At 43.7% G+C, this 23,375-nt stretch overlaps 1 protein-coding gene across 1 annotated transcript; it reads left to right on the top strand.

The window, feature by feature from the left end:
* The first annotated feature begins 1,227 nt into the window (after positions 1-1,227).
* Ppp1r42 (protein phosphatase 1 regulatory subunit 42) lies at positions 1,228-22,900 on the top strand. Its single transcript, XM_057791025.1, has 7 exons — positions 1,228-1,365; positions 3,136-3,302; positions 5,177-5,315; positions 7,553-7,669; positions 16,243-16,360; positions 19,064-19,195; positions 22,867-22,900. Exons 1-7 carry the CDS (start codon positions 1,237-1,239, stop codon positions 22,872-22,874), a joined length of 810 nt encoding a protein of 269 aa, XP_057647008.1. The 5' UTR covers positions 1,228-1,236; the 3' UTR covers positions 22,875-22,900.
* The last annotated feature ends 475 nt before the right edge of the window (positions 22,901-23,375 follow it).

The following is a 23,375-nucleotide window of genomic DNA, read 5'->3' as shown; positions in this document are numbered from 1 at the left end:
TCCGCCTGCCTCTGCCTCCCGAGTGCTGGGATTAAAGGCGTGTGCCACCACCGCCCGGCCTGCAATCTGCAGTGGAAAACGTTGCTTTTTGTTACCGTTTTTCTGGCATGACATACAATATCTAGTCCCGGCCCATGGCAAGTGTTTCGTGTCATTCTGAGTGTAACTTGGGGTATGCGCAGCGTCGGTTCTGGTTTGGAGATGCTGCGCCAGTTCCTGTGAGGAGTGAGACACTGGCTCGAGCCTCAGCTGGCACTTTGAAAAGCCTGTACTAGCTCTCTGGGGCTTAATTTCTCCATCTGTGAAATAAGAGCATTGGGCAGTTTTCCTGGAGGTCCTTTCTTAATCAGGATAAATAAACTTTTGAAAAGATGTTCCCCTCAGGGCACGGGATGTAGCTCAATGTTAAAGTGATTACCTACGTGCAGTGCCCCCAGGATTCTGTCCCAGCACTAGGGAAAAGAGGAGTGGAAGGAGAAAGGGAGGTGCACACAACAGTTCATTCATTGCTGCCCAGGGGAGGAAAGTATCTACAAATGGAAGGAAGGCACGGTGCTTTAAGCCTTTAATCCCAGAACTGGAGGCTAGGCAGAAAGATGCCAAATTGGAGACTAGCCTGGACATGAGACCCTCTAAAAATACAGACGAGGAGGAGGCCAAGACTGCCACCACTTTGTGGATGGCAGCAAGTTCCAAGCCCGCCTGGGTTACACGACTAGGTCCTATTCCAGAAAGCAAGCAATAAAGGCAGATAAGTGTTGTGCTTTTAACTTGTTTTCATGTTTTAAATGTTTTGTTGCTTCATTGGTTTTTGAGTTTTGCTTTGTTTTGGTTTGTTTTGTTTTGGTTTGGTTTTTCAAGATAGGGTTTCTCTGGGTAGCTTTGGAGCCTGTCCTGGAACTTGCTCTGTAGACCAAGCTAGCCTCCACCTCAACAGAAAACTGCCTGCCACTGCCTTCCGAGCGTGTGCCACCACACCTGGCCTTGGCTTTAAATGTTATAATGGAGGTTGTCTGGAAAGGTAGGAAATACTAGAAGCAAAAATGCCAGCAGCCTAGCTTACCAGGTAGCTGTCCATGAGACAGTTAGAGCAACTCACCTCTCCGGGACATTGCTATATCACAGTACTCTCTTGCTCCCTTTCATTTTTAGAAAGTTGGAAGTAATACCTAAACCTGCTTCTGGACATGGTACTAAAACGGAGTTCTTGCTGAGAGTTTCAGTTACACAGAAACCATGGTTCGACTGACTCTGGATTTAATTGCCAAAAGCAGCAATCTTAAACCCCGAAAAGAAGAAACCATCACACAATGCCTGAAGAAAATAACGCACATAAATTTTTCAGACAGAAATATAGATTCGATTGTAAGAACTTTAAATTATTTCATTTTTACACAATTAGAAATATAAACTTTATTGGTTTGAGGGCATATCCAATATAATAATTCTATTTTGATTGAACTTGTTAACTATATTTTTACTGGGAAGCATATTATGTTTCTCTTTTAATTTCCTTCTTTGGGTACTTAGCATATTAAGTTTCTGTAAAATATAGCGTTGTGTTTTACAAATATCTGTTAGACATATGTTGCTGTTTCCCTGGGATACACTTGTATTTGCACAACAAACAGGATCTGGAAAGCAATTACTTTTGGACCACGCCAGAACTTTGGAATACTTTTTAAACTTCAAAATGTTAAGAAATGAGCTAGTCACTTGCCTGTAACCCCAGCCCTCAGAGGTTGAGCTAGGAGGATTTTAAGTTCAAGACCAACCTGAGCTATCCAGTGAGACCTGTCTTGGGTTGGGGATTAAGGACACAAATCTTCAACACTGGGGACAGTATACCTCAGTGACAGTATACACTCAGTGTGTCCAAGGTCCTGTGTTCAATGCCCAGTCACCCCTTCTCCCCAATAAACGTTCAAAGGTGAAGGTTCTGCATATAATTTAATTATGTCAGTATATGTCATTCTGGGCCAGTTGGATTAGACGAGGTTTCTCTGTGCAGCCCTGGCTGTCCTGGAACTCGCTCTGCAGACCAACCTGTCTCTGCTTCCCCAGTGCTGGGAGGAAAGGCGTGTGCCACCACAGCTCAGCTTGTTCCGTTCTTTTTAATGATTTATTTTTATTAGTATGTGCATTGGCACTTTGCCTGCATGCATGTCTATGTGAAGGTTACAGACAGCTGTGAGCTGCCATGTGGGTGCTGGGAATTGAACCCGGGTCCTCTGGAGGAACAGCCAGTGACTGAGCCATCTCTCCAGTCCTCTTTTTTTTTTTTTTTTTTTTTTTTGAGACATGGTCTCTCTATGTGGGCTTGGCTGTCCTGAAACTCACAGAAATCTTCATTTGTACACCAGGCTTGTCCTTGAACTCACAGAAATCCACCTGCCTTTGTCTCCCCAGTACTGGATTAAAGGTGTTTGGAAACCACGTGACCCAGCTCTAGCTTCTCATATAATCACAATAGTGGGTCAGAGTGTACCACTGTTCTCCTGTTCTGACGTCTACACGATAATACAAAGAAATGAAAGTTTGTTTTACAGGACTCAGATTGATAGCATCATCATAGTTTGGTTTTTTATCCTCCACATTTATTTGGGTCAGGGTCTTTCTCTCTTGCCCTGGCTGGCTTGGTGCTCACCATGTAGACCAGGTGGTCTTGAACTTACAGAGATCCACCCACTTCAGCCTCTTCAGTGCAGAATGCAAAGGTGTGTGTCACCATACCTGGCTTTAATCCATTACTCTCGGCTATTGAATGATTTCCAGTTTTTAGTACTATAAACTGTGACAGTTTATTTAGAATCCAACAGGAAGATTAATCTCTGCATTATAATGTTTGAACAATAGTTTGTTCATTGTTTCAACTTTCAGGAAGGTCTCTAATTGCTTCCAATGAAAACTGTTTAAGAAATTCTTAAGAAATGAGATTTTACTGGAAAAGTAACAGAATTCTAAAGCACAAAATTACTCAGTGATTGTTACAGTCTTATTTGGAGTATGCTAAGTGCAGAGAAATGTAACTTTGTACCAGTCTTAGGGAGATTTGTAGAGTGTCAAAGTATTTCTTAAAGCCAGCAACTAAGCATTCAGAGGGAAGAACTAGCACCTGTTTTGTTTTCTTCTCAGGACGACCTCTCTCTCTGCAAAAACCTGAGCGTTTTATATTTATATGATAACCGCATTAGTGCCATCACCAACCTGAACTATTCCACGAATCTGACCCACTTGTACCTGCAGAACAATTGCATTTCCTGCATCGAGAACCTCAGGTCCCTGAAGAGACTGGAGAAACTGTAAGTGAATCCTCCTAACTGCTTTTCCCCTTTCTTTCTTGTGCAAGCATTTCCAGTGTTGAGTTAGGTCGCAAATCTAAACTGAGTGTAGGCTTAAATCTGTTTCTCAAAAGTTTCATGGAATAGGTTTCACTTTTAATTTTATCCTATTGTATGTAATATATTCATATAAAATACAATAATCTGTAGCATGATTAATAAAAACCCAGAGACAGAAATTGGGGTTCAACCTGAAGGTCAGAAAAGCAAAACAGCCAGCCACTGGCTCTTACCTCTACCTCAGTATGAAATGGTTGATCCTGCCTCCAGGAATCTCAGAATGAGACTGTGTGTGAGAGCTGCCTCCTCCTATTTTATATTCCTCTCTAGTGCTGGAATTAAAGGATGCACTGCTTGGTTTCTGTGGCAACTAGTGTGGCTACTGGGATTAAAGGTCTGTATTGCAACTGCCTAGGCTGTAAAGCTGACCAGTGGGGCTGTTTTACTCTCTGATCTTCAGGTAAGCTTTATTTATTAAAATATAAGTGAAATATTGCTACAATAATTGATGCTTTAATTAAACTTGATAAGACAGGCATCGTGGTTCATGCTTGTAATTCAAGCTCTCAGAAGCCTGGGGCAAGAGGATTTCTAGAAATTCAAGACTAGCCTGGGCTACATAATGAAGTCCTGGAGAAAGAAATCATCTAATGGGCTTTAGGGATAAGCATTCTCACATAAGTTCAGTCAGTCAACAGGGTTTCCATGGAGCTCAGGTAAATTCTGTGCTCTTCTGTGTCCCCAAGGGGCTTTGATTTCAAAGGGTAAAGGTCATAAACTAATACAGATTTGATTGTTTGAAAGGTTGCTGATAATCATTACTGGGGAGGTCAGAGAGATCGCTCAGCACTTAATTGTACACACTGCTCCCACAGAGAACCTGAGGTCAGTTCCCAGCACCCACGCTGGCTGCTCACAATTGGATATAACTCCAGCTCCAGGGGATCTGGGGCCACCGGGCACACACACAGCACACATGCACATACACACATGTACACAAATTGAAACTAAAATCTGTTTTCAAAGTATTATTGCTGGGCAATGAAGGCTGACAGATCCAAGTTCCCCAGATTGGATAACTAGCACGTTTTTCTAGAAGTGGCCTGTGGTCTTCAGGATGGGGACAGAATAGGGTGATGGGGAAATACTCACCAAAAGCAGACTACTAAGTTCCAGTCTCGATATCCAGCAGATCACGGGAGTGAGGTCCAGAAACTGTTTATAAAATGTGGGAAACAGTTGAGTACCCACTATTTCAACCCTCCCACTTAAAACGTTGAAGATGTATATGGTATACGTGTATGAATATACTAATGAAACCCATTGGTTTGTCCAATTAATCAATGCTATTGAAAAATGTAAAAACATAATGTATTTTAGATCAAATTAAGTGTAACAATATAATTTGTTGAACTTTCATAGGTCTGATAGAAAGATAACACTCTGTGTGTATAATTTTTAACTCTGTGTGTGCAACACATTTTTGCGTGTGAATGCAGGTGTGAGAACGGTGAGGTCAGAGAACAACCTCCGGGGTTGGTCCTCATCTCCCACCCTGTTTGAGGCAGGGTCTCCTGGTGTGCTGGGCTACCTGTGTCGGGGGATTCTTTCTGTTTCCATCTCCCATCTCACCCAAGGGGCTCTGGGGTTACAGATGCTCCTAAGAAGACCACATTATGTGGGTTCTGGGGATTCAAACTAAGGTCCTCATACCTGTGAAATGAATGGTTTACCCAGCAGCCATGTCCCCTGCCCTCCTTGTTATATTTTTTATCATTCTTAACATCCACAGCATTCCCAGAAAACCTATTTGAAGCCCTGTCTGTGTTTTGCAGGTACCTGGGAGGCAATTACATTGCAGTCATAGAAGGTTTAGAAGGACTGGAAGAACTGAGAGAGCTGCATGTTGAAAGCCAGAGGCTTCCCCTGGGAGAAAAGCTTCTGTTTGACCCCAGGACTCTCCGTTCTCTGGCAGTAAGGCCATAAGAAAATTTGGGCAGAATGCAGTGGGACATAAGTTAGGGAGGACATGCTCGGAGTGTGGACGTGGTCGTCCTGTTGATCTGCCCGTTGGAAACCTGAGGGTGGTTTTCTTGTGCAATCTCTAGTATGATGGTACTATAGGTCAGGGCGGCATGTCTACCTCTTTAACTAGAAGGACTAAAAGAGGGATGTGAGCAGGTTATGTGAACTGAAGTTCTATCTAATACAGGCCCATAATGTAGGCGCTGCTGACTATCATGGCTCATGTTTTTAAATTTTAGGGAAAACTATGAGGAAAAGGGAGTGGGACAATTATTTGGCAAGCTTTCTTTGTCTTTCAATTTTTTGAGATACAACCTTGGGGTTGTGGCTGCGTGCACAAAACCAGGTTTGAGGACCCGACGTGTTGCTGGCCAGCCAGTCACCATCTGTGAGGTGAGATGCAGGGCTCGCTGCTAGTCCTCAAAGCCCTCTGGGTCGTGGTTGCACTGCCTTTATTTCTGGGCCAGGAGATTTATAAATGGGACACAGTTGTGCAGATTTTATTCATTTTGATTCACAGGATCCAGAAATGGAAGGAACTTGTTTCTAATACACCTGAGAAGTAGTCCTTTATGTTAGAAAAGAAAGAGGCGACCCAGTTACCATGCCACCTCCTCCCCTCTGCCTCTGCAGCTGTCGGCATGCAGCTGGCTGCCTAGCCCCTCTGCAGCTGTCGGCATGCAGCTGGCTGCCTAGTCCCTCTGCAGCTACCCCAGAAGGGATGTTTAGACCAATCATAGCATGTCTTGCATGCAAAGAAGGTGTGTGTTTGCACACTTTGCCTATAAATGGAGATTTGAGTTTGTATACATCACTGCTTTCCTGTTTATCATCAGGGTAGTGGTCCCTCTGCTGGGCCTGGAAGAGAAATTGCTTCCTCTCTAGCCTATATGGAAATGGTTGCAGGGTGAGCTACAAGTCATAGAGGTTTGTGTCAGCAAAATGTCTGGTGTAAACTATTTGAAACAGTGCTGCACCGTTAGGAGTGGAGCAATTAGCAATAATCATTGTGTGGTTTTCTCAAGGTGTCCATGAGTGTTAAAAGCAGTTAACGCTGGCATATAATGAGTTGGTCGACACTCATTTTGCTAAAGGTTTTTCAGGCAAGAAAGAGTCTAAGAGCTGACATTTAGGGATCAAAGTGCACCATCCCCCAATGTCTTCTGCTTATTTACAGGGAAAGGACCTCCAGAAGGAATGTGTATAGCAGGACCTGTAAGACTTTGTCAACAGTGATCTTGTCAGAGTCCAGCACGTCCAAGAGGCATATTGTCATTTTTCGTTTCAATTTTATCATACGACACCACTGAAAACATTTTTTTTTGTTAGTTTAGGTTTCTCACAGATTCTGAAATTCTCAATATTAAAGTATCATTTTTTTTTCAATTATCTCAAGTCTTAAAAAATTCTTAGTGACAGCGTCCGAAAAGGCCAGTGCATGGGCGAACACAACCAAAGTCCTTTATATCATGTACAGAAATGTCATGATGAGACGTGCTGCGTATATATGATAGAAACTCGTCATAGCTTCTCAATGTCAGGACTTTCTTTCTGAAGGCTGACTATGTATGGCTGTCTTGGCGGGCAGACTTGATATCGATTCACAAGCCTTAGATTTAAAGATTGCTCATTTAGCATTGTCATATAGTTATTTATGTTCTCATTTTATTAGCTAGCATTGAAATCGTTATTTCAATGGCTTCTGAACAAATGAATTATCAAGAGAAAACTAAAGAGGGAAAGATAAAAATAAAACCAGACATCATTCATGTCAGGTCACATGACTTCTTCCCTGGATGATGTTTAGCACAGGATAGTCATGTGCTTAGACTGCAGTAAACGGTTTGTCTACATCGAGCTGTCGGGTTCACTGGCTGTGCTTTTTCTCTTTACTTTGTAGCTTCCCTACTTCATAATTTATATTGTCTTCTGGAGGAGGAGCATAGGACTTATGGAGGAACCAGAGGCAACAGTTGGCTATAGCACACACTAGAGATCTAAAAGTTCCATGTTAAAAAAAAACAAAAAAACAAAACACTGGAACAGAATCTTCATGGCTTTTGTTTTTTGCCTACAAAGCAACCTGAACTAGTGCCCTTGAGGCTTCTAAAGCACGGACCCTTCCGCTCCCTGTATGTAGTATTTAGGTGACTTACTTATGTTAACTTTGTTCATTTTTTTTCCAGAAATCCCTCTCTATTTTGAATATCAGCAACAATAATATCGATGACATAAAAGACTTAGAGATGCTGGAGAATCTGAACCACCTGATCGCCGTTGACAACCAGCTGGTGCATGTGAAGGTAATGTGAGCAAAGCCAGCCTTGAGGATTTACTCGGGACTGTGGGTTAGAACACACTTAGAAAGAGTTCTAAAAATGCCGCTTGTTAAAGTGCTACCCTGTGGTTATTCTAAATCTGTCTTCTGAATCCCTACCTCTACTTTAAAAATGTTTACTGCAGCTCTTAAGTTTTTAATTTTTTGAAAAAATTAAATTTAAATCTTTAAATTTTTATTTTTTTTATTTTATGTGCATTGGTGTTTTGTCATGGGTTGTCTGGTCCCATGGAATTGGAGTTACAGGTACTTGTGAACTTCCATGTGGGTGCTGGGAATTGAACTTGGGTCCTATGGAAGAGCAGTCAGCAAGTGCTCTTAACCACTCAAGACATCTTACCAACCCCCCGAATCTCTACTTCTTAACTGTAACTATTTGTGTCTTCCTTGTTTTACCCTCCATATTTCTCTGAGGAGCTATATGCCTGTCTACTCTCTATTCGTCCATTAGACTTTCCCTAGAAGCAGACTTTCTCCTTTAACTCTGTGCTCCTAGTGAATGAGTTCCTAGGAACGTCAGCAAGCCTAGCTGCTCCCTGATGCTATGTGGGAAAGTACAGAGACAGCAGCTCGTTCTAATTCGCACTGGTTGAGTACATGTCCCGTTATATCGTGCCATGCCATGTCATTACATTGATCATTTATGCAGCTGTGCGTTGAACCCTTCTGTATTTGTCTGGCATTGTACTACAGAGGAAGGAAGGACTCAGTTCCAGGCCTCAAGAATGTCCAAGCTGGGAATAGTGGCACATACCTACAATCCCAACACTTGGAAGACATAGGTAGTGTGAAAGACACGGGTTCGAGGCCAGCTTGGTCTACAAAGCAAGAAAGGAAAGAAAGCTAGACGGTGAACATGTCAGGCATAAGGGATAGCAGCTGTGTTTCTCTGAGACAGTTTGGGATGTTCAAAGAACCAAAACGAGGTCAGTTCCCTGTGGCAGGGCCCGAGGGCTGGCCCTTATTGTTGATACACTGCAGGTGCCCAGAAAGTTCAGTAGCACAGAAGCAGCGCTATGATATGAGATCAGAAAGAAAGGCATAGGGGTCAGGTCACAAGGTCAGCACAGGACAAAATTATGACCTAATTCTAAGTGCAGAGACAGTCATCGGAAGGAATGTATGTTTCAAAAGGATTTCTCTGTCTGTTGTATGAAGAATGAGCTTCAAGAATAAAGCAAAGATATGAGTTGAAACTATTACAGGCAAGAAGTAAGATGATGTGCGTGAGAGAAGGAGACGTGGTTGCTTAGAGATGAGGAGTGGGTGTATTGGCTGTATTTTTAGTTAATACCCGTAGATTTTCAGGGGGCAAGAATAAAATGTTGAGCACTCTATCCTAGTTAAAAGACTAAAGGCATAGAAAAACTTAATGACATTATGGCAGAAATTTCCCCAAATCTAGGGGAACAAATGCATATCCAAAAACACAAGACAAGAAAAATGACTCTCATGGAAATATAGTCAAAACATCGAAAGGATGGGAAAAAGAAGGAATATTGAAATCTGCAAGAGAAATGCAAGTTCCTTACAAAATAGGAACCTGTTAGAAACATGGGCAAGAAAAAAAGCCTGGACTCAGTTCATTGGATCCTGAATACCGAGCCTGCCCAGGACATATCTGAGCGTGCTTTTGTGATTTAAATCATGCCCTGGATGTCCCCCTTTGTCAAGATGGCATTGGAGCCCAGCACCTGAATATTAGTTTCTTTCCTTGTGTATATTCTGCACCCAAGGTCTCTGTTATGGCTTCAAGTTTACCACTCCTTTCGCCCTAACCTACTGGTAAATGCTATGCCTTGGGGAAGAAGTCTCTCATGCAGTGCATAAGGTCACCGACTTCCACGCAAAGGGTTGTCAGCAGCAGACAGCTTTGTGCCACGGGGTAAGACAGCCATCGTTAGAGAAAGCGGGCAGCCCCACGATAATTACCTGAGGTGTTGGGCACTTAGGGGGCGGCTGCCTCTGGACAGACCCCAGCACATCCCACAGATGAGTCCCCAGAAACAACTGAAGGTAGTTGTTACACAGGAAAGGAGAATGTGAAAATGATCGCTTCTGCTGAGAACTTACGTTGTCGCTAAAAGTAAAAATTCAGAATTTAAATTCAGATATGTAATTACAGATTATACAGGACAATGAGAAATTCTGTTAGTCTTGCCCATGGATTTTTACGTAGTAACATAAACTAGAAAATGACAGTATAATTTGGCAAGGAAAATCAATTTTTAAAAAACAGAAGAATAATGATCTCTTAGAATGATCTCAAGGAGAATTTTTCTAAAATCACATGTAGGTAAAAGGTACTACAAAGACTGCCAGGCTACTGAAATCTTTGAGCTCTGTGGGGAAGAAAGAAAACAAGGAAGAACTGAGTCTTTAGGAAACACAGACGCTCACGGACCATGACCAGGTCCTCATTTCCTGGTGGTCCAGGAGCCTACGGGAAGTGAGCGAAGTGAGCGCGTTAGAAGCCAAAGCCACAGGCCCTTGGGCTTCTGGGCACGGCCATAGCTTCTGTTTCTCTCTCCGGCTACCCGAGTCATCCCTTCCCCACAGTTATCAGGGAGTCCTTCTGCCATGTTGCTCTCAGCCCGCCCTCATCCCCCCGGAGCTGGTCCAGGTCAGGGACTTCTAGGCAAGAATAAATAAAGCGGGTGGGTAAGATGCGGAAGAGAAAGCACAGGAAGCAAGAACCACCCTTCCTCCTCGTCCCATGTGTACCCCTTGAAGGAAGACCTTCAAAGCCTGCTCCACTGTACCTCTCATGTTTAATTCCTATGCCACGCGGGGAATAGAGTGGTCCTTGTAACAAAAGACTCGCACTAGTAGGCGAGGATGTCAGACTTCCTTCTGACAGAGCCCTTATTGAAAAGATTTCCAGGCCAGGAAATGGCCCCCTAAGGCAAACACGTACTTTTCCTAAAGGGAATGCGAGGCTGAGCGAGTGAAGGCAGAACACAGTCCAGAGAGGTGCTGTGGGCCGACCGGCTGCCTTGGCTATAACAGAGTTTTGTTTATTCTGAGAACACCGGGAGCCGCTGCAGGTGTGAAGTAATCAGATGTTAGCATTCTGAAAAGATTCTGCTTAACTGGGGTGTGAAGAACAGATTGGAAGAGTCCAGGCCAGCTAAGGAGTGAGTAGTAGACACGTTAACAGTGGGGGTGGAAATGGAGCGAACAAACCGGAGAACAGTTTGGAGGATAAAGTGGGCAAGACGCGCTTCTAGCTGGACGTAGGGAATACTGAGCAGAGGTAAACGAGCTACGGAGAACTCTAGAGTCAGGTTTGGGTACACAGAGACCATGAATTTTGGTCATGCAGAGTTGGAGTGTCTTTGAAACATTCCAGAAAAACACCAAATAAGCAGTTATGTGTGAGGTTACGTACAGAGCAGAGCCAGATGAATGGAGGTGTCTTCCGCTTTGTGGTTATGGATGAGAACACCATCATGGACGCAAACGTGGCAGGAGGGATTATTTGCTGGGAAGGTTTATGTACGGTGGACGTGGTCGTGGAGGACGGCAGGAGGACAGCTGTTTCTGTGAGTGCACCCTCTTCTGTGAGCCCGGGAGTGAAAACAAGCGTTGCTTTTGAAGGAGTAGGTGTCAAGTTTAGAAAAGGAAGGGGTTCTTGATGGTCGCTGATGGCCCACCGTCTTCTGCCTCTGACTCAGCTCAGTGAGTTTTCACCAGGGATGGACCCTGGCAGCAGTTCACCATGTAGCCCGTAGACTCTTCAGCCTGGGGGAGTGCCCAGTGGTTGAGAAATGAAGGAATCAGTCTAAACCCTTACAGCTTCATATAGAGTCAGTCATAACTTCTTCACCAGACACAGTGCTCAGGACCTGCATTTAAACAAGGTCCCTTGTGATTCTATTTAAAATTTAAAATTACATTTTATTCTTGTGTGTGTGTGTGTTGCACGTGTGTTGCGCAGAGGACAACTTGTGAGTTTTCTCCTTCAGCCACGTGGCTCCCCAAGTCTGAACTCAGGTATCAGGCTTGACGACAAGCACTTTACCTGCTGAGCCACCTCCCAGGTCCCCCTGGTGATTCCTGTGCACAGAAGTCTTTTGAGAAGCCCTAGTAATCGGGTCTGGTGATTGTAGATAAAAGAAAGGATAGCAGCCAGAGAAGGGAGACTGGAAAAGAAGACGTAAGAGAGAAGACCCCAGAGGAGGCAGCGGATCAAAAGGCTGGTTAGTGGGGGAAGAATTAGCACTCTTCGTTTGTGGAGAAAATGAAAACGGAAAAGGAAGTGTGAGATCACAGCAGTTAACTGAGAAGATGCTGGTAAGACCTGACCTACTGATCAAGGTCAGCTATTGAGGAGGAGAGGAAAGAGAAGTTTCAAGCCAAATAATAATAATAATGATGATGATAATAATAGTCATCCTTTAACCTATGGGGCTCTACTTTAAATGACATTTCATGACTTTTTGTTTTGCATTTTTCCTGTAACCTCTTTAAACAGGCATGCACCAATATCTAAAAGCACCAAATATTTTAATGATTTACAGCTCAACTTAAATTTCTACAAATTGCATATGAGTTCAGGTTGAGTTATGAACTTTACTAGGCCCACGTTATCCAAGTTGCTAATGTTATACAAAGTCAAATGCATGTCCAAAAATGTGAACAAAACAAAACTTGAAGGAAAACCAACAAAATATCCTTAATCTTTCTTTGCCACAGTTTTTATGTCTGCAAAGTTTGCCGAATCAATAAAATGACCTGAGTTCCTCTCACAGCCAGATTCATTAGTGATTTACTTCATTGGTTTTCTGATGACCATTTATCATGAGACAGAGAATCTTCATAAATGAATGGGAAATATGAAAAACTTGACATGCTTGCCTCTTTTATAAACTAAACATTTGATTTACAATGCACAAGTGAACAAGCCACAATAGCCTGTCATGTCTTCTTCATTTCTAATTTATTCAACCTCTGCTCAGTATTGATCCTGGCAAGCGGCATGGCCCAAAGATAAATTTATTCATTCCACACTTTAGTCAGGAACAAGCCCAAAATTATAGATTTCCTCAGGCAGATGATGACAGGCAGTCAGAGGGATGACAAATGGCTATCTTTAGACTTGGTAAGGACAGTGGGGCCAGACGTTTCCGATAAAGATTGGAGCGTGTTGGTCAAATACAGGTTCATCAGAGTCATCATTAAAGCAAGGAGCACTGCCTGCTAGAGTTGCCCGTGCAGGAGCAGGGTACCAGCCTGCACGGGAAGGGGAATTGGCGCCTCAGACTCAGCAGCGCTCTGAGCGATAGCATGACATGATCATTTATCAAACAGAGACTGTCCAGAAAAGTGTCTGGTTCCTTGAGTAATTTATCGAAGGGCAGGAGAGCGAAAGCATTTTATTAAGGACAGGAAGGCAATGAACAAGCAGAGCGTATCCAAAGGGTAATCGTATTTCAGAGCAGGATTAGCTTCGCCTTAAGTAAACATACACTGGGGAGAGTGTGTCCAGGGTCATTTATCAAGCGAGGAATAATGAACAAAACTCCAAACATGGTTTTATCTGCATGGGTGTAAAGTTCTCTTGCTATGGGCATCATATTCAACAGTGTGAAGCATACAGCTCCCAGGTCCTTCCTCGTGGCTTTTAGAGTAAGAGGAATTCAGAGCTCTTGGCTAAAGTCATCATGGCTATGTTAAACATGGAACAAATGCTTCAGACCAAGCAAAACCTAAGGTTCAAGAATGAGGACTGAGGTTATAATTTTAAAGACAGCTTTCTTACTTGAAGATAACTATTTGTTGGTCAATGAATCAAAAGTTTCATCTTTAAATTTTGCTCTTAGTCAAAATTAAGAGAAAGGGACTTAGCTGAAGAACAGCAGAGCAGGCAGAACGGCAGAAAGTGGGCACATTTATGAACTTCCTGTTTTGTTCTGGGCACTCTATATCCATGACATTAGTTCTAGCTGCAGCCACTTCATAAAGACAGGAAGCCTGGTGTGGTGGTACATACCTTTAACCCCAGCACTTGGGAGGCAAAGGCAGGTAGATTTCTGTGAATTAGACCAGAGCCAGCCTGGTCTATAGATAGAGCTCCAGGATTACACAGAGAAACTTGTCTCAAAAAAGCTAAATAATAATAAAAATGATGATGATGACAATAAGAAAATCATGACATGCGCACAGTAAGCAAAAGCCGGAGAGACAGAGGGCTGCTTCTGAAGAGACAGCTCCTGTTTTCTCAAGTTGTTTGTTTTAACTCCTCAGAGTCAAGCGCAGACTAAACTCTAGAGGTAGCTATGCACCTACTATTTTGAAGATATATCTGCATTCTTATGTTTGTTGTGCCATTTTTCAAAAATAACAAAGATATAGAGACAACCAAAGTGAAATGCTTTTTTGGTGCATTTAATGTCCTTTATTTCATTTTTAAAAATGAGTCTTTGGGGCATGTATAAGAAGCATTCAAAGTATATATTCTTCTCATTAAATAGTAGTTAAAATACATTTTTTTAAAAATATTTATTTATTTATTATGTATACAATATTCTATCTGTGTGTATGCCTGAAGGCCAGAAGAGGGCGCCAGACCTCATTACAGATGGTGTGAGCCACCATGTGGTTGCTGGGAATTGAACTCAGGACCTTTGGAAGAGCAGGCAGTGCTCTTAACCACTGAGCCATCTCTCCAGCCCAAATACATTTATTTTTAAAGAGGAAGGGGAGAAAGCAAGGGAATGAATGGCAGGAAGATAGAGGTTTGGTGCAGGGTTTGAGGCTCACTGGGAAAAGCAGTGCAATAGTGAGAAAGGGGGGAAGGGGGGCCTCCAGACTTCTAAGGTGCCGCTCCTCTGTCTCCTTTACCTTCATGTGACTTGTACACTGTGGATTAACTTAGTTTTTCTTGAATGTCAACAAGTCCTTTTCTGGTAAGGTATAAAAGCATGCAGATGGTTATCACAAAAGGTAGAACAAAATTGAATGTGGTGGCACACACCTTTAATCCCAGCACTCGGAGACAGAGGCAGGTGGATCTCTGTGAGTTCGAGGCCGGCCTGGTCTACAGAGTAAGTGCCAGGCCAGTCAGGGCTAAATAATGAGACCCTGTCAAAAAAGCAGCAGCAACAACAAAAAGTAAAAGAAAAATGTAACCACAGTAAGAGCATAATTTCAAAAGAAATCCCTGTGCCCCCAAATGATTAGAAGGTTTTATGAGTTCAATGTGATCTTTGGGTGGTAAACAGGCAAGTCATTTTTTTCTGTTTTACATTTTGACAGGATTTTCCCACATTCTTCATTTTTAAAAAAGGCAACAATGTATATTGCTTACAATGCTGACAAACTGTGCTGTTGTTTAATTTGATGAACCAATGAGTTTTATTGGGGTGACTTACAGGAAGCTGGGTAAGGGGTTATTTACAGGAGCAGAAATGACTCAGAGGAGGCCGCATCATCAAAAGCCCTCTCCCATGGGTGACGCTCCTAAAGCCTGGAAGCCTGGACCACTGACAGACGGCAGGCAGAAGAACAGGCTGGAGAGTGTCCTTTGCGGTGGCCCAGTTGGTTTGAGCCTCTGCTAGGCAGCTCAGCTGGTCCCTGCTGCTTCCGGACAGTTCTCCCTTTTGAGTGTCCCAGGTGGGCTAATGGCGTGTTTGCTCCCTGCTCTTCCCTTGGCTCGCTGTGTAAACTGCATTCCACTGAGAGCAGGGTAGCTGCCGGAGAAAACCTGTTTCCTTAGCTACAGGTTGGGTCGATTTAAGGGCACCATGATCAAGAGCAGTGCTGTGGTCCCCAACTTAGCACCTCACATTTGGCCTCCCCTTTAGCCACCCCACCGCTGGTAGAGACAAAGCTGGTGGCCGCACACAGCCTACCGCACACAGCCCACCGCACACAGCCCACCGCACACAGCCTACCGCACACAGCCTACCGCACAATCCTACCGCACACAGCCTACCGCACACAGCCTACCGCACACAGCCTACCGCACACAGCCTACCGCACACAGCCCACCGCACACAGCCCACCGCACACAGCCCACCGCACACAGCCTACCGCACAATCCTACCTCACACATCCTACCGCACACATCCTACCGCACACATCCTACCGCACAATCCTACCGCACACATCCTACCGCACACAGCCCACCGCACACAGCCCACCGCACACAGCCCACCGCACACAGCCTACCGCACAATCCTACCGCACACAGCCTACCGCACAATCCTACCGCACACAGCCCACCGCACACAGCCCACCGCACACAGCCCACCGCACACAGCCTACCGCACACAGCCCACCGCACACATCCCACCGCACACAGCCTACCGCACACAGCCCACCGCACACAGCCTACCGCACACAGCCTACCGCACACAGCCTACCGCACACAGCCCACCGCACACAGCCTACCGCACACAGCCTACCGCACACAGCCTACTGGAGGAGCTAGATCTCCAGAAAAACCAGTTCCCACCTTCAGAAAGCAGCTGGCCCGAGAAGAGCTGGTAACCAGGAAACCACATGCCTTCCTTTTTTCTTCCCTGGTTACAGGATTTGGAGCTTTTACTGAAAAAACTGATGAAGCTGTGGAAAATGGATCTAAATGGAAATCCTGTTTGTCTTAAACCAAAATACAGGGACAAACTGATACTGATGTCCAAGTCCCTGGGTGAGTAGTGTTTTACATTAATTCGACTTTCTTAGAGAAAGCACTTGTTTTACTTTTAAGTTAATTTATCATCAAGCCTTCAGAGATATAAATATAACATCTGGCTCTAGAAATTGGTCAACTTAAATGTATATGTTTGAATAATAGCAAAGGTAAAAATAGGAAGTAATGCTTTTTTCTATTCATAAATAAACACCAGGCACACTCTCAGGAGAAAATGTGGCTACTACCTACATAACTGGTTAGCCACAAATGAGCTAAACTTCACTTGGAACAAATCTTTGGCAGGCCCTTTGGCTCCTTAGCTCTTGGCTCTGCAGATAAACTAACTGATCAGATTGATTACTTGTCCCTTACGTTGGTGTCCCTTTCATTGGAAAGGGGGCTAGAGAGTTGCTTTAAAAAAAATCCTTACAAATAATAACATTCCTAAGTCGACACTCGATTGGGGAAAATGGGCCAGAACACTTGTTTGGTGGAGCCAAAGTTACATAGCATCAGAGCAACCGGCAGTGCCATGTCACAGAGGAACCTTGTGAGAGTTTCCTGGAGCAGAACCCTGGGATAAGAATTAATGAAAAGCTAAAATATGACAAAATGACTTCAGAACTCATAGCTAGTTAATCATAATGCTAGTTCGGTGGTTCTCTAGTGTGGGGAAAAGCAGGTCAAATAGTGAAAAACATTTTTTTTCAAAATATATATACAGGAGCTATACACAGCCCACAAAGACAGGGAACAAATAATACACAGAGGTGAATGGTGTTATGCCTTAAAAGTTCCACAGATGACTCTGCTCTGATACCACACACAGCTGCACCGGTGCTTTACTCAGAGGAAAAAGTGAATACAATGAATGTTTAATGAGTAAGAATATTTCAATATAGAGCTGGTGCGTTGGCACACGCCTTTAATCCTCACACTTGGGAGGCAGAGGCTAGAGAATTGTGAGTTCAAAGACAGCTTAATCTACATACCAATTTCAGGACAGCACGAGCTATATCGTGAGACCCCCAACTCAAAAATAAAAATTTCAATATGGGCTGCAGTGTGATTCAGTGATAGAATTACACACCCATACCCAGGACTCACCAGGCCCTGGGTTTAGTCTTCAACTCTGTAAGACAGACAGACAGACAGACAGGAAGAAAGGAGGGAGGAGAGATAAAGGAGGGAGAGAAGAAAAATAAAAAACAAAATCCCCCATTTTAAAATCATTTCTTGCCAGCAGTGGTGGCGCACACCCTTAATCCCAGCACTCTGGAGGCAGAGGGGGGTGGATCTCTGAGTTCAAGGCTAGCCTGATCTACAAAGAGAGTTCCAGGACAGCCAGGACTACACAGAGAAACTGTGTCTTGAAAAACCAAAAAGGAAAACAAAAACAAAAACGTTTCTCCATATACAAGGCGTGGGGATAAGTCTATTGATTTCTAAAAGCAAAAATGATTCAAAGTACCACTGAGTTTGTTTTGTGTTTGTAGCCCTGGGCATGGGGCCTATCCTAGGGGGCAGTTAATATACCCAGAGAGGTTCATTGAGAGGAAAACTGAGTTTTCATTTCCCAGCAGGTATTAGTTGCAGATAACTTCTCGGTAGTGGGGCGAGCCCATGTCCACTTCCGCATATCAGTGATAGGACCCCGTTGGCCTTGGATCTGTGCCCGCCCTGTGCATGTTACCACGGTCTCTGTGCGCTCACATGTGCACCGTTCTTGTGTCTGGAGCCTCTGTTTGTTTGGAACCACCCATCACCTCTGCCTCCTCTTCAGCGTTTACCTCTGAGCCCTCGTGGGGAGACTTTACCTGGTGCATGTTCCAGCTGTGTGTCTTTCTGTTAGTTCCATATACTGCAAGAAGCTTCCCTGATGATGGTTGAGCAAGGCACTGAGATAGCAGAATGCCGTTAGGAGTCATCTTACGGCTGTGTTCTTTAGCAGGGCAATAGAATTTAGTTTTCCCCGGCTCATTGCCTGTCCGTTTGCAGGTCCTTGGCCATCAGAGAGTGGTTGGTCATTTCCACAACGCTTGTGCCACTGTGGCACCAGGGCGCCTTGAGGGCAGGTTGCCATTGGAGGGTTTGTAGCTGGGACAGGATCATATTCCTCCTCCAGGCAGACCCCGGCTCACCTGCTCCATGTTTGGTGACATATGTGTGGCTTGCAAGCATCTTCAGCAGCAGAGCCCACTGTCAGTTCACGGAGAGCAACCAGCAGCCTGTGGTATTTGGGAGCTCCTCTCTGGCAACAAATCAAGATGTAACCCATTCCTGGAACTGCTATTTTTGTTGTTTGAGACAAGCTCTCCCTCTGTAGCCCAGGTTAGCCTAGAATTCATTATAGTAGCCTGGCTGTCCTCAAACCCATGGTAATCTTCCTGCCTCAACTTTTGGAATGATAAGATTAGCTAGCTAGCATGTCTAAGGTATTTTTAAGAAGGACTTTATTTTAGCTTACAATGTACTATAAGCCAGAAGTATATATTTTTTATTTTAATATTTATACATACATACTGTATATCATTTATTTTTTTTTCAAGACAGGGTTTCTCTGTGTAGCCCAGGATATCTCAGAACTAGCTCTTGTAGACCAGGCTGACCTTGAACTCACAGAAATCTGCCTGTCTGTGCCTCCTCAGTGCTGGAACTAAAGGTGTGCGCCACTACCGTCTGACTGTACTGTGTTTTTAACATTCATATCTTCTCCAGAATTTCTTGATGGAAAAGAAATAAAAAATCTGGAAAGACAATTCCTAATGAATTGGAAAGCATCCAAAGATGCCAAGAAAGTCAGCAAGAAAAGGAGCAGTAAGAATGAGGATCGGAGCGACTCCTACATAAGTAAGTGCCCATCGCTCGCCCACCACCTCCAGCTGAGGGAGCGTCTAAAAAGACAGGAAACAGGAGGGACGTGGAGCTCAGGGTTTTACGGTGGTGCTTTTAGACATTGGAAGTGTATTCGGCTACCTAGTTGTCAACAGAGGTACATAGAATTACTAGGGATTTTTGCCAGCAATGAAAATGGTAACCAGTAGGAACAAACCGTGCACTAAGGTTCACATTGGCTGTGCCTGTGTCAGCCACATACATGGTCATATCATGAGTTCCCAGAGACTGACCTTCTGGTCCAGCAAAGTGTGTAATATCAGTTGCATGAGTGAGAAAACAGTAGAGGTATAAATTGTGAAACCGAAGTCACTATATAGTTAACATTAGTGCAAATAATCAATTTTTGTCACTGGGATAAAACAATTAAAATATGTCACATGTAGTTGCTCACACCCATAATCCCAGCATTCAGGAAGCTGAGACAGGAGGATCACAATAAGTTTAAGATCAGCCTGAGTTACACAGTGAATTCCAAGACAGTCTAGGCAACAGAGTGAGACCCTCTCAAAAAAAATCAAAATGATAAACACATAATATTAAAATTAAATATGTTAACTGTTTTTGACCTACACTCTTGGCTGGTCCTCTTATGCACACACACTAAAGCCTATATGTTTGGATTATAATATGCTATGACTGTGTTAGCAAGGACACACTAGCCTTTGCCTAATTCGTACAACTAGATATAGAGTAATGTAACCCTTGCCTTGCCGGATTAGGACGCCCACTAGACTTGACCCCATAGAGTCTGCAGTGGAGCAAGCCTCTTCCGCACACAACAGCCTGCATCTCAGCATTTGCTCACAACTCACTTTTCTTGGCAGCTTGGATGAAAAGAACGGAAGCATCCCGGAGGGTTGTTAGGCCCAGGGAGGGGACACCGGGGCACGGCATTGCCATGGAGAGCATGGTGTCTGCTACTCTAGCACAGGCTGAGGTGAGGAGGGTGGGAGTGGAAAGGCTTGGAGGTGATCTTGCTGTATCACGCCCCTGAATACGGGCTACGGAAAACCATCCAGGAGAACTGGGACTTGGTTAGGGGACAGCATGCCAATGATGGACACTGAGCTGGCCGTGCGCGCTTTTCACACAGGGGGCACTTCTGCTGCTCTTGCTCCTGATGTAACCTTGTAGCCCTGCGTAGCACTGGTGCACACTCCTACTCCAAGGTATCTAGAAGGCTAGGGCTGGGACAGGAAGGTTTCAAGTTTGAGACCTACCTGAACAAATTATCCTGTCTCAAAATAAGGAAGGGCTGGGCATGCTAGCTCAGTGGTAGACACCGTGTGTGGAGCTCTGGCTTCAGTTTCTTGTGACACACACACACGCATGCACACACACGCACAAACACTTCAGCATTTTATGGCTTTCAGTATTACATCAAAGCACCTTATTAAGACTGAAGTACACACAGGATTAAACATCAGCTTTTACCCCAAAACTAGGCCTATGCTAAAAAATAATACTCATTTTGTCTTCATAGATTTCAAATATTTTTGTAATATACAGACAACTAAGTGAATTTTAAGTTATTCAATGAAATTTGGTGAAATAATAGAAATTATAATGTGCCTTAAAGCCTACAACCTTTGAAATTAATCATTTAATTTTCTCAAAGGAACCCTAATTAATCTCTTTATAATTAGTGTATCTAAAACTAACAATGCACTCATTAAAGTTATATGAAAACACCCACAATAAAGTATCTAAAGCAGAGGTTAGAAAACTGCCTCATTCACCAAAGTACCCAAAGAGTCAGGTACTCAGAGATAAACCCACCTGGGAAGGTAAAATACCTGTATTCTGAACATTGGAAATCAATGATAAAAGAAACTAAACAGGACACAAATGAAAAGCCATCCCATGTTTGTGAAACAAACTTAAGACTTAAAAGTTAGAATATCTGTCCGACCCAACGTGATCTACAGATTTAATGCACCCCCTGTCAAGATCACAATGGCAGCTTTTACAAAAATAAGAAAAGCTTTCTAAGTTCATATAAAGCCACAAAGCTCACAGATAACCAAATCAATCTTGAGGAAGAAGAAAGCTGGAGGCACCATAGCTTCTGACTTCAAATATACTACAAAGTTTAGTAGACAAAACAGTATGAAACCAAGAAGAGACAAACACAGAGCAAGAGGCCACACAAGCTGCACAAATGAAGCCACAAATATACAAAGAAACTCCCACAACTCAATAGCAAAAAAATATTAATAACCTGGTTTCAAAATAAACTAAGGACTTGAGTGGACATTTCTGAAGAGACATTAAAAATGGCCAGCATAATAAAGTTAGCGGTCCATGAAGATACTGACTCAGTAGTCATGACGACGAGTCTTCACATCAGCCAGAAGGGCTGTTATTTAAACAAATGTGTGTATGTGTGAGTGTGTGTGTGTGGGGGGGGGTAAACTGGAGAGATGGCTCACCAGCTAAGAGCATGCCTCTTTTCCAGGCATGAACATGGTACATATACACACATGCAGGTAAAACACACACACACACACACACACACACACACACACCCAGCATGGTAATCACAGCACTTAGGGGAGAAGACAAGAGCATCAGGAGTTCAGGACCAACCTCAGGTATACGAAACCTAGTCTCAAACAAAACAAAAGTAGCAGGTGTTAGCGATGATGAAAAACGTGAGTTACTTCCTTCGTTGTGAGATTAGGCATAAAGGGAAAGGATTTATTTTAGCTCATGATGTCAGAGGGCTATTTGCACCCATGGCTGCCCCAGTTGTGTGCGCAGGCAAAGCATTATGGCAGTAGAGTGGCCTTTGGACGTGGCTCTTCACTTCTTGGTAGATAGGAACAGGGAAAAGGAAACAAAGAAAGAAGTCAAGGCAAGTTAGAGTCACTAAGGACATATCCCCAGTGACCTACTTCAAGCCTTGCTTCCTACTTTTTATCCGTCTCCCCAGAATGCTATCAGATCACAGATCCACCCCGCATTAGGAGGCCTGAGCGTCTAATTGTGCCTGTAAGCACCATCACAGATGTGTGCTTCTCTAGTCCTCTAGCCATTTCTTTTTTTAATGTTTGTGTGTATGCACACACGTGTGTGCAGGTGCCCATGGAGGCTGGAAGAGTGTAGGTTCCTGGGAGCGGGAGTTAGAGGCATTTGTGATCTGCCCAGTGTAGATAGACCCTGGCAGTTGGAATTAGAGGTAAACAAGGCAGTCCCACTAGAAGGGACATCACGCCCGAAACCGTATGTGATATGAAGTGATAGTTGCTCAAGTAAAGGTATAAGCATGTCCCAACAACATGACCGATCCATGCCTAAAGGTTACTTTGAGAATAAATTTAAGTCAGTGGATGTTTATATTAATGCTAGCATGTCCATTTTCTTTATAAGAACTTTGAACTTTTTTTGTATGGTTTTTCTATATAAAAGTCTGTATTTTATTTTGATTATTAATTTGTTAATGATTCAATGTGGGCTTACTTGCCATGTTTAATTTCACTCCATAACATATAATTTAAGATACTAATATATGTCATTTGATGATCTAGTAATTAGTTTCAAAGCGGGATACTTTTAATTCTTTGTATGCCACAGGTAACTTTGAAACAATACATCACATAGTTCCTGTTTATTACCCGCAGGTGGGTAAGCCAAAGGTAGTCTTTTTCTCTGACGCACAGAGATACTTGGCAAGTGCAAATCCATCTTCAGAATGTTCCCAAGAAGATAAAACTAAACTTACTGAAGACATGGGGTAGGTTCTTTCAAATGTTTGGTCTTTCTCTTTTCAGGGGAATGGGGTAGCCATGTAGAGGGGTCCTCCCAGCCATCTGCTCTCAGGCACAACTTTAGTGTTGGTCGTCATCCAACTGCACAGGTGGGGGATGGTTCTGGAAAGGCTGGGAGTTGACTTGATGCACGCAGTGAGGCAGGGGCAGGAAAGTCCCTGAAGATGTCTGAACAATCAGGGGGAAAGGTTCTTCTCAGGGAAGGGGAGGCCCCAGGTGATGACGCTCGGGTGGATGGGGGTATGGAAGGAAGAGGGTGTGGCAGATAGGGGTAGAGAGAGGAGCCCAAAGGAGTCCATAGAATGCTTTCCTCTGCTTCAAGCCACAAGTTCTGAACCTGCTCTCTCTGAAGACACCAGAAG

The sequence above is a fragment of the Chionomys nivalis genome, chromosome 16 (assembly GCF_950005125.1).
Source record: "Chionomys nivalis chromosome 16, mChiNiv1.1, whole genome shotgun sequence".
Classification (NCBI taxonomy): Eukaryota; Metazoa; Chordata; class Mammalia; order Rodentia; family Cricetidae; genus Chionomys; species Chionomys nivalis.
The sequence above is the reverse complement of the archived record's forward strand: the minus strand, read 5'-3'. Positions and strand labels throughout refer to the sequence as shown.

Bases quoted from the DNA above. Each gene is read 5' to 3' on its own strand.
- Ppp1r42 (XM_057791025.1), top strand. From the start codon at position 1,237: ATGGTTCGACTGACTCTGGATTTAATTGCCAAAAGCAGCAATCTTAAA. The intron at 1,366-3,135 runs GTAAGAACTTTA...TTTTCTTCTCAG, and splicing joins ACAGAAATATAGATTCGATT to GACGACCTCTCTCTCTGCAA. The intron at 3,303-5,176 runs GTAAGTGAATCC...TGTGTTTTGCAG, and splicing joins CTGAAGAGACTGGAGAAACT to GTACCTGGGAGGCAATTACA.